This window comes from Balaenoptera physalus, assembly GCF_965194825.1.
Source record: "Balaenoptera physalus genome assembly, chromosome: 1".
NCBI lineage: Eukaryota > Metazoa > Chordata > Mammalia > Artiodactyla > Balaenopteridae > Balaenoptera > Balaenoptera physalus.
The window spans coordinates 33,363,227-33,380,133 of record NC_138882.1 but is presented as its reverse complement, the minus strand read 5'-3'; the positions used below and the strand labels follow the sequence as shown (position 1 = coordinate 33,380,133).

General features: G+C 44.5%; 1 protein-coding gene across 1 annotated transcript; it reads right to left on the bottom strand.

Annotated features, from left to right (window-relative positions):
• Positions 1-5,048: 5,048 nt before the first annotated feature.
• On the bottom strand, positions 5,049-16,565 carry CTSE (cathepsin E; the record flags this gene model as incomplete). The annotated part of the gene is given in 7 exon segments (XM_082436840.1): positions 5,049-6,232; positions 7,945-8,178; positions 8,184-8,223; positions 9,371-9,414; positions 9,418-9,493; positions 11,809-12,005; positions 16,545-16,565. Coding segments are annotated over 7 exon segments (774 nt in total). The 3' UTR covers positions 5,049-6,070.
• Between the last annotated feature and the right edge of the window lie 342 nt (positions 16,566-16,907).

Sequence of the window (16,907 nt, the reverse complement as noted above, 5' to 3'; positions counted from 1 at the left end):
TCCCCTTAAGGAAACAGGCCCAGGATAGGACTCCATAAATATTTGTTGGGTAAATGAACGAATTGTAGGACAAGAGGTCAGGCTAGATAGCGCAGGATGAGAAACAGAGATACAGGAGCTAATTTGAAAAGGTCGTAGATTTACAGGTCGTCTGCGTAGACATGTTGACACAGGGGTTGTCTCCATAGGTTGCACTCAGCAGAGACACATCATCCCCGATGTGGGAGAGGGGAAGGAGATGGAGAGAGGAGAATGAGAGAGAGAGAAGAGGGCTGAGGCAGAACTTGAGACACACTCACATTTAAGAATCAGGAGAAAGGAAAGGATCTCAGCCAGAGGCCTGGTGAGGCAGAGACGACCAGTGTTCATTCAAGCCCCCTTACACCGCCAGGCCACAGCTCACTGCCATTTCCCACCCCCTGTAGACAGGCATGGTCATGGACCACATTTTAGCCGATGGACGGAACGGTGAACAAGACAGAGCCCCTGGTCCCATAGAGCTCAAGTCAAATGGATATAGAGAAGTGTCCCGCTGGTACTGGGCCTCTTTCAAACCTGGCCTGGGAAGACTTCTTGCAGGAGCTGCCATAATCTATCCCTGTCCACAGGACAGTAGAATGACTCTGAGGTCCTAGGGGATGTGGGAACCACAGGGCAGATGGATCCCAGGGTTTTGAAGCATCGGCTCTTCAACTGGCCTCTCCATGAACGAGGAATACACTTTGATTGTGCTAAAGCACTGTGATCTGGGGGTCTCGTTGTTATAGAAACCAGTGTTATGTCATAACCTGGCAAGTGTTGAAAAGATGAGGGCAGATGTTGAAGCTGAGGAGAGGGGGCATACTATGGTCCTGAGGCCTGGACTTGTAGCTCTAAACCCTGATGTGTTTTACACACCCCAAGTGTGCGGGGTGCTGGGTAAGTTCTCACATAACTCCTCTCCCCTGACCATCCTCGTAAGCACAAGTTCTTCTTTTAAGGGCTCCCCAGCCAAAGTCACTGAGGCATGCTTTGGAACTTTCCTTAGAGAAAAGAGCAGACTTCACAGTCCTGAGGCCACCGACTCCCACACAAGACAGTCATCCCAGCCTCCCTCTTACAGTGAGTTGCACGTGCCAGAGTTCTTTAGCTGAGAACAGACGCAGTAGGAAGGACAGAAGCAGGGTAGCCCTGTGACCTTGGCACTGGGAACTCGGGAGCACTCTCCGTGTGCCTGCCACGCACGACTCAGCTCCAGGCACCCCTCTGTCCTGTGGGGTCCCACTCAAGATTTCCATTCCCAGGAGAGAGAGTCTGACAAGTGTGACTTGAGGCCTGAGTCCTCCCCTGTAATGTCACCGGTGATGACGGGAACCCAGGAACCACCAGGAGAGGCTACAGGACTTAGAACAGGAGGGGAACAATTCCTCAAAGGAAGTGATGCCCGACACACGAAAATAGCAGGCTCCCGGGAATCCTTTGGCAGGGTCTTATCTCCATGTAGGAGCAGACATGAGGACGCTGTTTGGATCCTTTTGGGGGTCAGCAACCATTAACTTTTCAGCACCTTATACATCTTTATTTTAACAAGTAAACATTATTAGGGGGACTGTTTAGAATCTACCTTTCATCCTTGCCTTTGAGATATCCTGAACTGGCAACTACCTGGGTGGGGGAGGAGGATGAATCAGAAGCAGTGGATTAGGAGCTGGGAGACATGGATTCTACCTTCATCTCTACTTTTGACAAATGGTTTCATTGTTTTATACCCCAATTTCCCCATCTACAAAACAGGGTAAGAAAACCTCCTCTGCCTAATTTACAGATTTGTTGTGAGGGAAAGAAGAGAAAAGAAGACAAGAAAAGAACAACAAAACACCGAAAACTCCTAAAAGGATTTTAAGAAGCCAAAAGTCAAATATAAGGGCAGTTAGTTAGCAGAGCATCTGTTACGGGTTAAATTGAGTTCCCCTAAAAGATAGGTTGAAGTCTGAACCCCTGTACCTCAGAATGACCTTATTTGGAAATAGGGTCGCTGGAGGTGCAATTAAAATTGAGATGAGTTCATACTAGAGTAGGGTGGGCCTTTAATCTGATGTGACTGGTGTCCTTATAAGAGGGAAGAGTCACAGAGACAGAGACACACAGGGACGCATCATGGGATGACGGAGGCTGAGATTGGAGTGATGCAGCTGCAAGCCAAGCAATGCCGAGGATTCCAGCCAGAAGTCTGGAATAGGTGAGGAAAGTTTCTCCCCTACGATTTCAGAGGGAGCATGGCCTTGCTGACACATTGATCTGGGTCTTCTAGCCTCCAGAACTGTGAGACAATAGATATCTGTTGTCTTAAGCCACTAAATTTGTGGTACTTGGTTATGGCAGCCCTAGGAAACGAATACAGCATCCTTTAACAATTCCCAGGGTACAGTGATGCTTTGGCCAAACCTCTTGGCCCATCCCTGAGAGGTGGTGACCTAGTATCAGACATGGGACATGGGACACGGTCCTGGATTTCAGAGGTAATAACCACTGATGTGAAGGTCACAAAGAGCCAAGGTCAGTTGTGGAAAACCCAAAGCAGCTATTAGGGTTAAGTAGGTTTACACAGGCAGCAGGAGTTTAGTCCACACTGACTGAAAGCATCACTTCTGCCTTGAGGGACCAGAGTGCTCAGAGCAGAACTGGGTTCGGGCAGCCTTGGGACTGAGCATGATTTCACTTCCTACAGATGTGATTGAAGCATCACTTTCATACTCCAGCCTCCACCACTCAGGCTCCTGGACCCTCAGGCTCCAGGCCAGCACATCAGGGTTGCTGCCCATGCAGAAATCACCCTGGAGGAGAAAGTCTGCAGGGATGCCCTCTAAAGGTTGGCGCCCCGCCCTCACAGAGCTTGTGTTGTTAACCGCTCCACTATGCTGCTTTTGACTTAATTGCTTAAATATTGCTCTGAAAGCAATAATTTATTTTTAAAAAAAGTGTATATATATATATATATATATATATATATATATATACACATATATATATATAGGCAAAAAAAGAGTAAAAACAAAGCAAAAAAAAGTGTGTGCATGTGTGTAGCTGTGAGCTTCTTGGATCCTGATGCTTAGAGAGAAGGGACGCTAACATTATGAGCCAAGTGCTTCCATCCAGATAAGCTCAACTCTTCCCAAGAGCTCTGCAGGGAGAATATCCCAGAGACACAAAGTAATTAGCCAAGGATGGCAGATTGATGAGGGGTGGAGCACAGATGTGGATACAGGCTTAGGGTTAGGGTTAAGCCTGGTGTGTTTTCCACGACCCCTGCTGCCAGAAGTGACAGCTAGGGCCTCCCCCAGTTGTCTTGCAGGTCTTGGGGTGTCTCTCTTAGCACCTGGCACAAAACAAATATTTATTAAGAGAGGGTTTGATAAATAAATTGACACTGTGCTGAATGAGTTAGAAGAATGTACTGTTGGGAAATCTACTGTTAAATGAGAAAAGAAAAAGGTTTCCTTACCAATAGCCATCTCTGTTTACATATGCAAGGAAAAAAGTCTGCATAAGGTAACTTCAAATTGATAGTAATGCTTATCTCTGAGGAGGAGGCCCATGGGGGACTTTCACATATTTTAGAATAAGAAAAACGCTGAAGATATTTCCATTTTGAAAAAAGAAAAATTGAAAGGAAGGAAAAGAAAGACAAGTTGTTTCTAGTGGCAAAGGATGGTCCTTAGACCCAGATTCCCCATATCAGCTCCCTTAGGATGGGCCCTGGTTCCCAAAAGTGAAAAGCGTTCGTTCAGAGCCTCTCTCTCCCTCTCTCTTTCTCTCCAACCACACCCCTCCCATGTACTATGAAATATTTTCATTTACAACAAACACATGAACACCCTGCAAGGAACCAGAACTGTGGGAAAATGGGCCCAGAACATCTCCTTGTATTGAGGTCAAGTCAAAAGTTCACAGGAGCTAAATTGAAGGGGCGCCCACGGGCTAAAGGTGGGGTGATCTGAGCGTTAAAAAATGGCAGTTAAGTTGAAACATACTCTTAATTCTGAAAACTGGTAAATAAAGGGAAAAAAGCAGGTAATCTTGCCTTTCTTGTATGAGCTGCACCTCATAGTGGACAATACTTAATGAAAGGGTTGTTTTTTGTTTTTTTAATTATTTATTGATTTTTGGCTGCTTTGGTTGTTTGTTGCTACGCGCGGAGTTTCTCTAGTTGCAGCAAGTGGGGGCTACTCTTTGTTGCAGTGCACGGGCTTCTCATTGCGGTGACTTCTCTTGTTTCGGAGCTCGGGCTCTAGGCACGTGGGCTTCAGTAGTTATGGCGCACGGACTCAGTAGTTGTGCCTTGTGGGCTCTAGAGCACAGGCTCAGTAGTTATGGCACATGGGCTTAGTTGCTCCACGGCACGTGGGATCTTCCTGGACCAGGCTCGAACCCATGTCCCCTGCGCTGGCAGGCGGATTCTTAACCACTGCGCCACCAGGGAAGCCCGAAAGGGTTGTTTTTTATAGAAGAGTTCCAGCTAACAAATACAGGAGGAAAAATAGAATTAGAAAAAGCCCTGTTTTCAGCCCCTAGTGATAGTGTGGATCTAAGCGAGGATCATCAGTGGCTGCTGAAACCTTTAGGTCAAACGCTGAAGGGAACGTTATCATGGGTGGATGAGGCTGACAACTCGGGAACCCACCCATCAGTCCTAATGTTACAAATTGAGAGGCGCCCGGCATTATCTAACCCCCGATGGGATACAGTAGAGGTACCCAGCACCATTTAAGAAGTGTTCTTTCCACAAAATAAGGCCTCTAGATCTAACTATCGTTTTATAGGAACAATGAACTCAGACAACCATGTTACATGACAGCTCTGGATTTCAACCAGTGAAATTCAGAATGTGAAACTATGGATGAAAAGAGACATTTCAAACAAATGTACTCTGTGAACCTTGAATCCTGACACAAACAAGTCAACTGTAAAAATGACCAAACATTTATGAGGCAATAGGAAACATCTGAACACTGACAGCACATTTAAGAATACTGGTTTCCCACACAAGGAACTGTATTCAATATTCTGTGATAAATCATAATGGAAAAGAATATGAAAAAGAATATATATATGTATAACTGAATCACTTTGTTGTACAGCAGAAATTAACACAACATTGTAAATCAACTATGCTTGAATAAAATTAATCAAAAAAAAAAAGAATACTGGCTTCCCTTGTTACCTGAAAGTAGACGTTTCCTATGAAACTATGCTAATGGACACATCTTGTTAATGGACACACAAATTAAATCAAGATAAAGCTCAGATGCTCACAGATACAGTTCAAAGCTATGGAGGCTTGATGCCCAGATGCTGAGTGTAGTTCCCATGAAGGAGCTTGGTGGTGCCACTCTCACTGCTTGGGTATGCCCTGCCTCTATAAAAGCTTGCTGCAAAACAAACACTGACTGTTTTTTTCGATTTCTGCCTTTTTTTCATAAGTGCAAAAATCCTCTTTGGATTCCTTTAGTTTAGGGAAATCAGGTACTAATGTAGGTCTTTCATAAAAGCAAAATGGTATAAAGTGAACTTTTGGAAAGCAGGGGATACCTGTATTAGAAGGGTTTATGGATAAATATTTGATGTGATGATTTATGATGTGATGCTAAGAATTTTACTTCAAAATAATCCAGGCATGTGGGGCTGGAGAGAGGAGTAGCTGGTGATACAGATAAAACAGGCCCTGCCATGTGTGGATGGGTTGTGGAAACTGAGTGGGGCTGCACAGGGATTTATTGTACTATAATTTCTGCTTGTGCACATGTTTGGAAATTTCCATAATAAAATATTAGCAAAAAGCGATAAAAAGTATGGGCATACAACTTAATTCTTGCATTATGATGTTGGTGGATTTGGTGTGTATGTGGGTGTATGAAGTATGTGTGTGAGTGTGTATGTGTGTGTTCTCATGCTCTGTTTCATTCTAATTTGGGTTGCAGCTCTGGAAAAACTGCATTCTATTGAAAATAACTTTGACAGCTGTGGACAATGTCCCAACCTAATAGGCCCAGGTGAATTTCCAGGGGGGCTGGCACGGACACAAGGCCCCTGCTTAGGGGACTGCTGGGGCCAGCCCCACATGGTTATTCCCATGGTCAAAGGCAGTAAAACTGTTTAATGATACATTGTTTAGGGTCCGGAAGGACCAAGTTGGAGGTTGGATGTCAGAACCTTGAAAGCCACTGATTAAGAACTTCATTCCATCCATGAATTTCTGGGATTGGAAAGAAGAATATAAATGACGTATAGGGAAAGAAGGAAGTAGTGCTGTCTAGAGGCTGTACTGTGTAGTAGTGGTAGCTATACCAAATGGCCTTGGACAGCCACTTCACAATTTTGGTTGGTTGGTTCTTTCTTCCATTTCATATACCTATACATGTTTACTCAAAAAAGTGTTTGCACAATTTCATATACATGGGTCTTGGCTTCTAAGTTCTACAATTTTGATAATTGTTCATCTGTTATACACCTCCACTCCTTACCACCAACTTAACGATTGGGAAAACTGAAACCTTGTTGCATGGCTGGAACAGCAAAAGGTTTGGCATTAGAAGATCTTGGCTTAAATTCTGGTTTCTTTAGTTTCTAGCAAAGCTCACCTTAATTTTTTAAGGGAGAGTAATTGCTCTGTAAGTGGCTAGCCACTGCTACTCTCTTGCTAAGTTCTGGGAAGAATCATTTGAGTGGCTCCTTCAAGTTATAAGGCAAGTAGGTATCCATTGATCCGTGAGAGGAGTATAACCTCTCCCAACCTTATTTGGTTTGGTAAAGACTTGGGGTCTAACAGGCAGGAGTTGTCTTTCCAACGACCACTTGAAATTTGAGGTTGCTGATGAGGGTTTGGGAAAATTCACTGAGAGCTTCGAGTCTTCTTGAGAGGAAGGGGATAAAACTGCAAAGTTATGACAGCATCCTCGATGGCTTTGATTGAAAACTGCTAGCATAAAAGGACAATAGCACCATAATGGGTACAGGGAAGGGTGTGCGGGTGAGCAGGGACTCACGTCGGGTGAAGGGGAGAGGGTGTGGGGTGTTGGAGTGGGAACAGGTGTATAGACTAATGAAATTAGCACAGTTGAAATGTGTAGCTTGTCCTCAGCATCGTGTTCACAGTTGCAGCTCTAGAATTCCTTTGTTGGAGGAGCTTAGGAGACTTGACATGAAGCTTGTGTTTTAAAGCAAAACATTTGTTTTCACTTGCATTGTCTGTTTATATTTGGTGGCTTTGGGAAGGGGTGAATGGAGATCAAGTTATGGGGGTAGGTAAAGCCCTCTGTCTATGCCTTAGTGCTTCCATCCTGGTGCAGTCACCCTGATGCTGCAGGTGACTCTTGGGCAAAGTTGGTGTGTTAAAGTGTGTCGCCAAAGAAACGCGATATTGAAAATTCAGGATCATAGATTTCCAAAACACCTGGAAGTTCCCTTTCTACCTCACTCTCCAAACTTACCAATCGCCTGTAACAAGACATTTTCTTGTTTGAGGACAATGTTAACTTGAATGTTAGAAGAGATATAACCTTATTCCGTATCCCCCTACCTCTAGCAGCTCATATCTTGAACCATTTAACTCTCTGAGTATCCTTATCTATAAAATGGGCTAATAATATCCCAGTCTGACTTGGTGGTTGAAGAGATTAAGCTTTGTCAGTTGAAAGGTCCTACCTGACAATGTCAGAAAACCTCATTAAATGGCTTGTCCAAGGTTTGCTGCTGCTTCATAGCAGAACAGGAAGTTAGAACCAGCCCAGCAGTGTTTCCGCCATCGGCAGTACCACCCCTCCCAGAGGGAATGCTTTCAGAGCTGGATAAGATGGGAGGGAGGCAAGGGGTAAAGACACCCTGAGTACAGGCGACTGTTTGGAAAGGGGAAGTGGCAGGCGTGTGAGGATGGCCCTGTGACTTGCAGAATAAGGAAACAGTTCTCACCAGCAGGGTGTAGGCAGTTGGTTGGAGGGTGTGGGGGACCCCATTGATGGTGAAGGTGACATCCAGCAAGACACCGATGTTGACACACTCCACAGTGTACGAAAACACAGCACAGAGGATCCATTCAGAGGCCTCCCAATTCCCCATCCATGGGCTCTGCCCCAGGGATCTGTGCAGCTGCTTGCTACTGCCTGAGGGGCCTGTGATGAGGGAGGCCCCTGGGTCCACAATGGCCTGCAGCCTTCGGAGAAGAACATCATGGTGCCTCCCACCCGGATTCTGAGGACAAAGGAAGCATCGTCAGCTACTCCTACCTGCCCCTTCCCCTTTCTCCCCCTAAGCTTCCCTGGCACCCCAGCAGCTCTCACTCTCTGCTGGGTTCTCTAATCTGCTGATGCACGTTAGTAATTTCCATTTTGGTCTCTCTCACCACATGAGTGTTTCTCAATATTCTTTTTTTTTTTGACTGAGATGCAGAGCAGGAAATACATTTACTTTTTGACCCAGTACACACACACACATGCACACACACACACATGCACACACACACGCAGGAAATAAAAATTTCATGAAACTGTACTTAACCTTAATATGTGAAGTGCACTGTGATATTTTCTATTTTGCCCATTTCATTAAAAAATGTAGGTCACGATCCCCTAAAATGATGTCATGACCCATAAATGGGTAAATCCTTGCAGTTTGAAAAACCCTCAGTAGACAGTAAACATTGGAGCCTTTATGGCTTTTGTATCTCTGTGCCTAGCACATGCCTGTCCCCTTGCAGGAACTTATCTTCAGCTGAATTGAAACTTGAATTACATTTCTTTGAATTCCTGCACTGTCTAGTACAGTGCTAGGTATGTGGCACTTTCCCTGATTGCTCCATGCCTCTGTTTGTGTGTAGACTCAATCAATGCCACCCACTCCATGAAACCCTTGACGAGTTCTTCAGATAGAAGTGGTCTTGTCCTTTCTGCTGGGCCACTTTGGTGGCCCATCTCATGGAGTACTGACCACCTTCTACTCTACATGGCAGTAGTTTGTGTATAGGTGTCATCTTCTGCAATGATTTGTGAAGGCAAAATCTGAGTCCAATTCGCTTTTGCACCCCTGTGTCACTCAGCCCTTGCCTTACACGTTAATTCATGTTGAATGAGTAGTTGGCCGAGTGTTAGTATTTACTGTCTGTTGAATTGGAGATACACCACATGTGCAAGAAAGGAAGCTGAGAGTTGGTACCGTGTGCCTGCTGCCCCGTCCTGCCCTCTGCTTAGCACCTCCATGTTCTAGCCGCATGCAGCCAGCTCCCAGCACCCTCTCTCAGTGACCAGCAGTTTCATTCAGGTCAATTTAGTTAATCCAATTTCACCTGAGCCTGTTAGGAGTTCTTCCCTCATTCGGTAAATACTCTGTGGAGGATACTTACGTGTCCACTGCAATCTGCCAGTAGCCTTGTTTGGTGACTGGGACTCAATCTATGTTCCCAGAGAGATGGGAGTGGTCATAGCCTCTGAAAATCAGCTCGCTACCTGCACCACCTCCTGTGTCACTACATGGAAAGCAAGGCAGATTTTCAAGGAAGGGCCACTGGAAAACCTTAGGGGCGAGTCTCAGCCAGGCCCCTGCTTCTTGGTCTGGTCACTCACACCAAGTACCTAGATAGGCAGAAATATCTGCCTGTGCTTTGAGACCAGGGCCTCTGACTGCTGCAAGTTGATTAGTCTGAGCCTCTTGGGCAAACAATAGAAACAACTCTGCTCAATGATTTGTGAATATCCTCCTGCTTCTTGGATAGAAGGGGTAGGTAGGTGAGAAATGGAGACCACAGATCTGATCAAGCAGAACTCATGCAGCACCAAGGCCAGGACCATCGTGGGGTGTGCATTCACCATGCAACTTGAGGCATCCCCAAAGACTCCTTTGCCCCAAGTATCTTCTCCACTATTGTGGTGGTGCCTGGAATTTCCACAGTATTCACTCTTTCGTATTAGGCAAAGACACTAATTGAACACGAAGTGACTTACTGGAGCTTGAACATTTATTAATATTGTGTTGATTTCTCAGAATATGTTCTACCACCTAGCAGGATCCTGCAGAAATAGGACCTAAAACTGATTTGTTTTCAGGAGGACAAGGATCAGAGAAAGACAAAAATTGGGGCCCTGTATGCAGGGCAGTAAAGGGGAAGGGAAGTGGATATCTGTAGGAATCCAAGGAAAACAGTTTTCAAGGCACGAGGTGGGAGGAACTGATGTTTGTTGATGGCCTTTATGCAAGGCACTGTGCTAGGAATTTTCCCTGCCTCATCTTATTAATTCTCACGTCAACCTAGTGTCCATTTGAGAAAAATGAGGCTCAGGGAGATGAAGTAATGCAAGAGGGGAGATTTCCTTTTTTTAAAATTAATTAATTTATTTTTGACTGCATTGGGTCTTCGTTGCAGCACGCAGGCTTTCTTTAGTTGCGGCGAGCAGGGGCTACTCTTTGTTGTGGTGCACGGGCTTCTCATTGTGGTAGCTTCCCTTTGTTGCGGAACATGGGCTCTAGGCACGCGGGCTTCAGTAGTTGCGGCACGTGGGCTCAGTAGTTGTGGCTCCCGTACTCTAGAGTGCAGTAGTTGTGGCGCATGGGCTTAGTTGCTCTGCAGCATGTGGGATCTTCCTGGACCAGGGCTCGAACCCATGTCCCCTGCATTGGCAGGCAGATTCTTAACCACTGAGCCCCCAGGGAAGTCCCAAGAGGGGGGGATTTAAATCCAGGTCAGTCTGACTGCAAAGTCTTTGCTGTTTTCCACCACAATTCACATCTTTCCAGGCCGAAAGGGAGCAGGAAGCTCTGAAAGGAAGAAGCAAGGTGTCCAGACACCTGCCCTCTTAATCACAGTTCTGTCCAGGCCTGGTCTCCACTGCAATCAGGCTGGAGAGGAAGCCATTTGATGGAGGAGATTCAAGGCTCTCCATGTGAGAGAGGAGAGCGAGAGAAATGGGCTTCTGCTGAAACAGGGTAAGCTCAGGCCAAGTATCCTTGGGAAGGAGTCAGAGAGGTAAGAAATCTCCTCCCTGACCCTCCCAGGACCCCAGGTAAACGTGCCCAAGGGCTGGTGAGTCTCATGACCTTTTCCAACCACAACATGCAATTTAAAAAATTGTATAAATTGGCAAAGAACACATAAAATCGACCCTCTTAGCCATTTTTAAGTGTACAGTTCAGTAGTGTTAAGTATATTCACATGGTTGTGCAACCAATCCCCGGAACCTTTTCATCCTGTAAAATTGAAACTCTATACCCATTCAATAACTTCCTGCTTGTTCCTTCCCCAGCCCCTGGCAGCCACCATTCTACTTTCTGTCTCTATGAATTCCACTACTGTTAGGATTTTCTTCCTCTTTCAGGCTGAATAATTTTCTGTTGTATGTATATACTACATTTGTTATTCCATCCATTAATGTGTAATTATTTTATTGTCAACTAACATTTGAATTTTTTTTCCTGCCTTCTCCCACTAGAATTAAGCTTTTTGAGGGCAGGGACTGTCTCTCTTGTTCCGTTGTGTTCCCAGTGCCTAGCAACATGGTGAGCACATAATAGGGGCTTGATAAATATTTATTCACTGCATAAATGAATGTCCAATCCCAGAGATTCTTTAATTACTCCAGTGTGGTACAGTTTACAAAGTCCTTTTTCAACGACTTTGAGGCAAACCGCATTTTCTCAATATTCAGAGAGGGTAAGTGTTTTGCCCCAAATCACACAGCTGATACGAGACCAAGCAAGAGCTCCAACCCAGGTGTAGTGACTGCTAAGTCTAGACATGTTGTCTCCCTATAGTCATAACCTTAACCTGGTGGGTCTGACGGGCCTTACCTGCTCGTGTACACAGAAAACACGGGTAGATCCACCAGCTTCTGGGCCATTGTGTCGAACACCAGGGTCCCCCTTTCAGCAGCCAAGCAGTGGCATCCCAGGCCCAGAATGCCATCAGACTCTGCATTCATAAAGGACTGGTCAGTCTCTGTGACACTCTCTTCAAATTGCTGACCGACCTCAGTCAGTCCTTCTACCTAATTGTGGAGCTGAAGGAAAATCACACAGATCTTTGGCAAACAGGCTCAGATTCTTGAAGTCTTCTTCTGTCCTAAAGCTAATTCTTCTCCCTACTCAATTTTCCTTGGTTAAATGGATACAACAATTTTTGCCATGTTCCCATCCACTTAATTTTTTTCTATATAAACATTTTTTATGGAAGTATAATACAGAAATCACAAGTGTACAGTGTTTTCACAGACTGTACACATCCATGTAATCAAGCTCGTAAATCAAGAAACAAGACATTACAACCCCATCGCCAGAAACCCCTTCAACTACCCTGCCAGTCACTGAGACTTTCCTCAAGAGTAACCAATCTCAAAAAAAAAAAAAAAAAAACCAGCAAGGTAACCCATCTCTTGGCTTCTAACAGCTTATACTGTCTTTGCCTATTTTTGAATTTTATATGAATGGAATCATATGGTCTGAATTCTTTTTTATCTGGCTTTTGTCACTCAACATGATGTTATTGCATGCTGCTGTGGAATTTTCATTGTCTTTAGTTTTCCATGTTATGAATATATCATCATTATTTATCCATTCTACCACTGATGGATATTTGGGGTGTCTCCTGTATTTGACTATTGCTAATAGTGTTGCTTGTACTTGTCTTTTGGTGAACATGTGTACATATTACTGTTGGATATATGCCTAGGAGTAAAACTGCTAGATAATAGGGCTTGCAAGTGTTTTGCTTGAGTAAATACTGACAGTTTTCCAAAGTGATTGTATCAATTAACATTTCCAATACCAATGTTTTGAAAGGTCCAGTTGTTCCATATCCTCACCAATACGGGCTATTGCCTATCTTTTCCACTTTAGTCTTCTAGTGAATATGCAGTGGGCTACACTGAGGCTGTAATTTGTATTTCCAGATGACTAATAAAATTGGACATTTGGATATCCTCTTTTGTGAAGTGGGTTATCTACAATTTTCTTATCGATTAGTAGGAGTTCTTTATTTATTCTGGAATAAAGTCCTTTGTTGGATATTTGTACTACAAATATCTTCTCCCAGATTGTGGCTTATGTTTTTACTCTCTTAATGGTGCTTTTTGATGAACAGAAGATATGAATTTCAATGCAGTCAAATTGATCAGTTTTCCCCCTTATAATTAGTAGTTATTTATTTATTTATTTATTTATTTATGGCTGAGTTGGGTTTTCGTTTCTGTGCGAGGGCTTTCTCTAGTTGTGGCAAGCGGGGGCCACTCTTCATCGCGGTGCGTGGGCCTCTCACTATCGCGGCCTCTCTTGTTGCGGAGCACAGGCTCCAGATGCGCAGGCTCAGTAATTGTGGCTCACAGGCCTAGTTGCTCCGCGGCATGTGGGATCTTCCCAGACCAGGGCTCGAACCCGTGTCCCCTGCATTGGCAGGCAGATTCTCAACCACTGCGCCATCAGGGAAGCCCATAATTAGTAGTTTTAAAAAACTTGTTACAAAAATTTTTGCCTACCTTAAGGTCATGAAGACATCTTCCTATTTTTTTTCTAAGAGCTTTATTGTTTTGCTTTTCACATTTATATATATGTACAATCTATTGGAAGTTTGATAATGTGTGAGTTAAGATCCATTTTTTCTTTATTAGAAGTCAGATTTATTGAGATATGATTTATACACAATAATTCACCCTTTTAAGTGTACAGTTCAGTGATTTTTGACACACAAATAGTTTCTGTTTGCTAATATTTTGTTTACAACTTTTGTGTCTACATTCATGAGAAAGAGACTGGTCTGTAATTTTCATTTCTTGTAATGTCCTTTTCAAGTTTGTTATTAAATTTATGCTGACCTCATAAAATGAGTTAAGAAATGTCTCTTCTTTATCAATTATCTGGAAGAGTTTGTCTAAGATTGGTGCTATTTCTTCTTTAAATGTTTGAGGGAATTTACCAATGAGGCTACCTGGACCTGGAGTTTTCTTTGTGGAAAGGTTTTTAAGAATAGAGTCAAAGTTTAAATAGATACTGGAGTATCCATTCAATGTTAAATAGATATTGGAGTATTCATTCAATGTTTAAATAGATATTGGAGTATTATATTTTCTAATTTTTTTCTTGTGTCAGTTTTGACATGCTCTATTTCTCAAGGCATTTGCCAATTTTAAAAAATTGTCAAATTTATCAAAATAAAATTATTCTTGATATCCTCTTATTATCATTTTAATGTCTGTAGCGTCTTTAGTAACGTGTTACTTTTTACTTCTAATATTGTTAAGTGTATTTTTTTTCTTTTTCTTGAACAGTTTTGCTAGAGGTTTACCAGTTTGATCAATCTTTGTAAAGAGTTCATTCCTGGCTTTGTTGATTTTCTCTATTGTATGACTTTTCTATTGTATGAATGTTCCACCCTTCTAGTTATTATTTCCTTCCTTCTACTTTCTTTGGGTTTGATTTGCTCTTCTTTGTGGTTCTCTTGTTTTTTTATTTGTTTGTTACTTGAAATAGTTGCTGAGACCGTTGATTTTCAGCTTTTCTAGTACTCACATTTCAGGCTGTAATTGTTTCTTGAAGGACTGCATTAGGTGCATCCACAAATATTGACATGTCATATCTTCATTATCTGTAATAGTTAAGGTTTTATAAGAGAAACAGAGTCATTAGGAGCTATATCTAGAAAGGATTATATTCTAGATATTTGACACTATGCAATTGGAGGTCCTGGCTAACAGAGTACATTAGGATGTTGCTTCTGCCCTGGTGCTGCAGTCTCAAGTCTACAGTTTGGACAGTCAGCAAGGGAAGACAGATGTCAAGTGGGAGAAGAAGGGTGAATTGAACCCTTAAGGTTGAAGGGGAATGGGAACCTGCACTGTTCTCTCACTGCCTCTAAGCCTCAGTGATGGGCAAGCCTGCAGCACAAGCTGACACTGTCTGTCACAGAGGCCACCACTGCTGTCACACATGCCAACGCTTCCTAGCTCTGGAGTAGGAGGTAGGGGACCTGGATTAGGTCAGCTCTGCCATGACCAGCCAGCCATCTGGCAAGTCTCCTAACTGCCGCTGAGAGCTCTGCTTTCCGTCTCTGAAGCCCAAGAGGCAGATGGACTTGGAGCTTGGAGATAACTTGGGCCCTGCCTTGGGCTCCAAAAATGTTAAAAAGGACATCAGAAGGACTTGGGGACCAGCCCAGACCCTTGACCCTTGCCCCCAAGTGAACAAATCCTCTTTGGCATTTACCCACTTTTCAAGACTCCTTCCTTTTGACCTTTCACTGGGAAGAAAGTGTGAGCCAGAAGTGGCTGGAAGTGGTGAGAATTCTGGTTAACGCTGAGACCTGCCGTGGTTTGCCCCTAATTGCCCATGTGTGCCATCGGGACTGAAGATGGTCACTATAGAAACCTTACCCTGAGAGACTTCCTTCAGACCCTCAGGCAAGCCCACTTCTATAGCAGGTGAGGACGCCGAGGCACAGAGAGGTTAAGTGACTGGCCCAAGAGCATGCACTTCACTCAGTGGCCAGGATTAGGACCCAGGCCTCCTGCCTTCCAGGCCAGTGATCTTTCCACTACAGAATTACCATCATCATCACCATGATCCCTCCCTCCCCTCCCATCTTCCAGGCCAGTTAGCCCCCATATCCCCTTGCCTCTGTTTGTTGTGAGTGGAGGGTGTGGCTGGCTGACACGTGAGAGAAACTTTGTTGGTCTGTGCAGCCGTGGCCACCCGGCCACTGACTAGATCAGAGACATCCTGGATGGTCTGCGAGGAGCTCCAGGCTCTGGCTGGATTTGGAAAGTTTGGCACAGATTAGAGGCAGGAACGTGGGAACGTTTGTCAGAACTAATGGGTCTGTTATCTCTGGAAACACCCGGAACTGCACCTGCCCCGGTTGCAGGTTTCTGATCCTCCCACGCTGGAACCAAATATTGTTGTGGATGATTTGAACACTTTCCCTAGGGAACAAAAGCCCTTGGGCATGAGGGTGATGGTGCGTGTGCACGTGTGTATGTACGTGTGTGTGTGTGTGTGTTCTTTACGAAAAGGGAGAGGGAAGAGCATTTGGGGTGAAATGGTACCATGTGGGCAAAAACAGGTCATAGTACAGACAACGATCCAGTCTCTGCAATCTGTCAGCACTGGGAGAGGGTCCTGGGGGGCAGAGAGAGAGAGAGACAGACAGACAGACAGACAGAGAGACAGAGAGCGTGCGAGCGCCTCAGGCCTCAGGGATGTGGATTGGAGGCTGGTTTGGAGGCAGAGGTTTTGTCTGTTACCAGAACATTTGAAGGCTGTTGAGGGTGACACTATCCAGTCAACTTTTCTGGAGCTTCAGCTTCCAGAATGTAAATTAATATTAAGAGGACGGTTGCTCAGCGCTCTGTGGAAATTGGCTCTAGCAGGGTGTGATAGTCCTGGAGACTGTGCGTCACTATGATACGTAAGCAGCACTTCCCCTCGTGCTCAGCCGGCCCCTGACCACAGCGGGGCCAGCAACCCAGGATGCTCTTGGCCCTGGCTCTGCCGAACTCAGCAGCTCAGCACGGACATCACCAACCGGAAAGCGGCCCAACCTCATTCTGCTCGAAGGTCATGACTGGCGGGAAATATACTATGCGATGTGTGGTACAGCAGGAAGAGGGACTGGCTGGGGTGCCTGGACCCAGACTTGGCTCTGCCATTCACTCACCATATGACTTTGGATAGATCACTTTTCTCTAAATCCAGTTTCCTTGTCTGTAAAATGAAGAGGGTGGATTGGGTGATATTGCGAGGAACATTTTGGAGGCATAGGCTATGTGCCAGGCTCTGCCCTAATGATCTTACAAGCATTAGCTCATTCAGTACTCACACCAGTCCCATCAGATAAGTATTATTTTTAAGCCCATTTTACAGATGAGGTAACTGAATCACAGAGGGTTTAAGTAACTTGCATA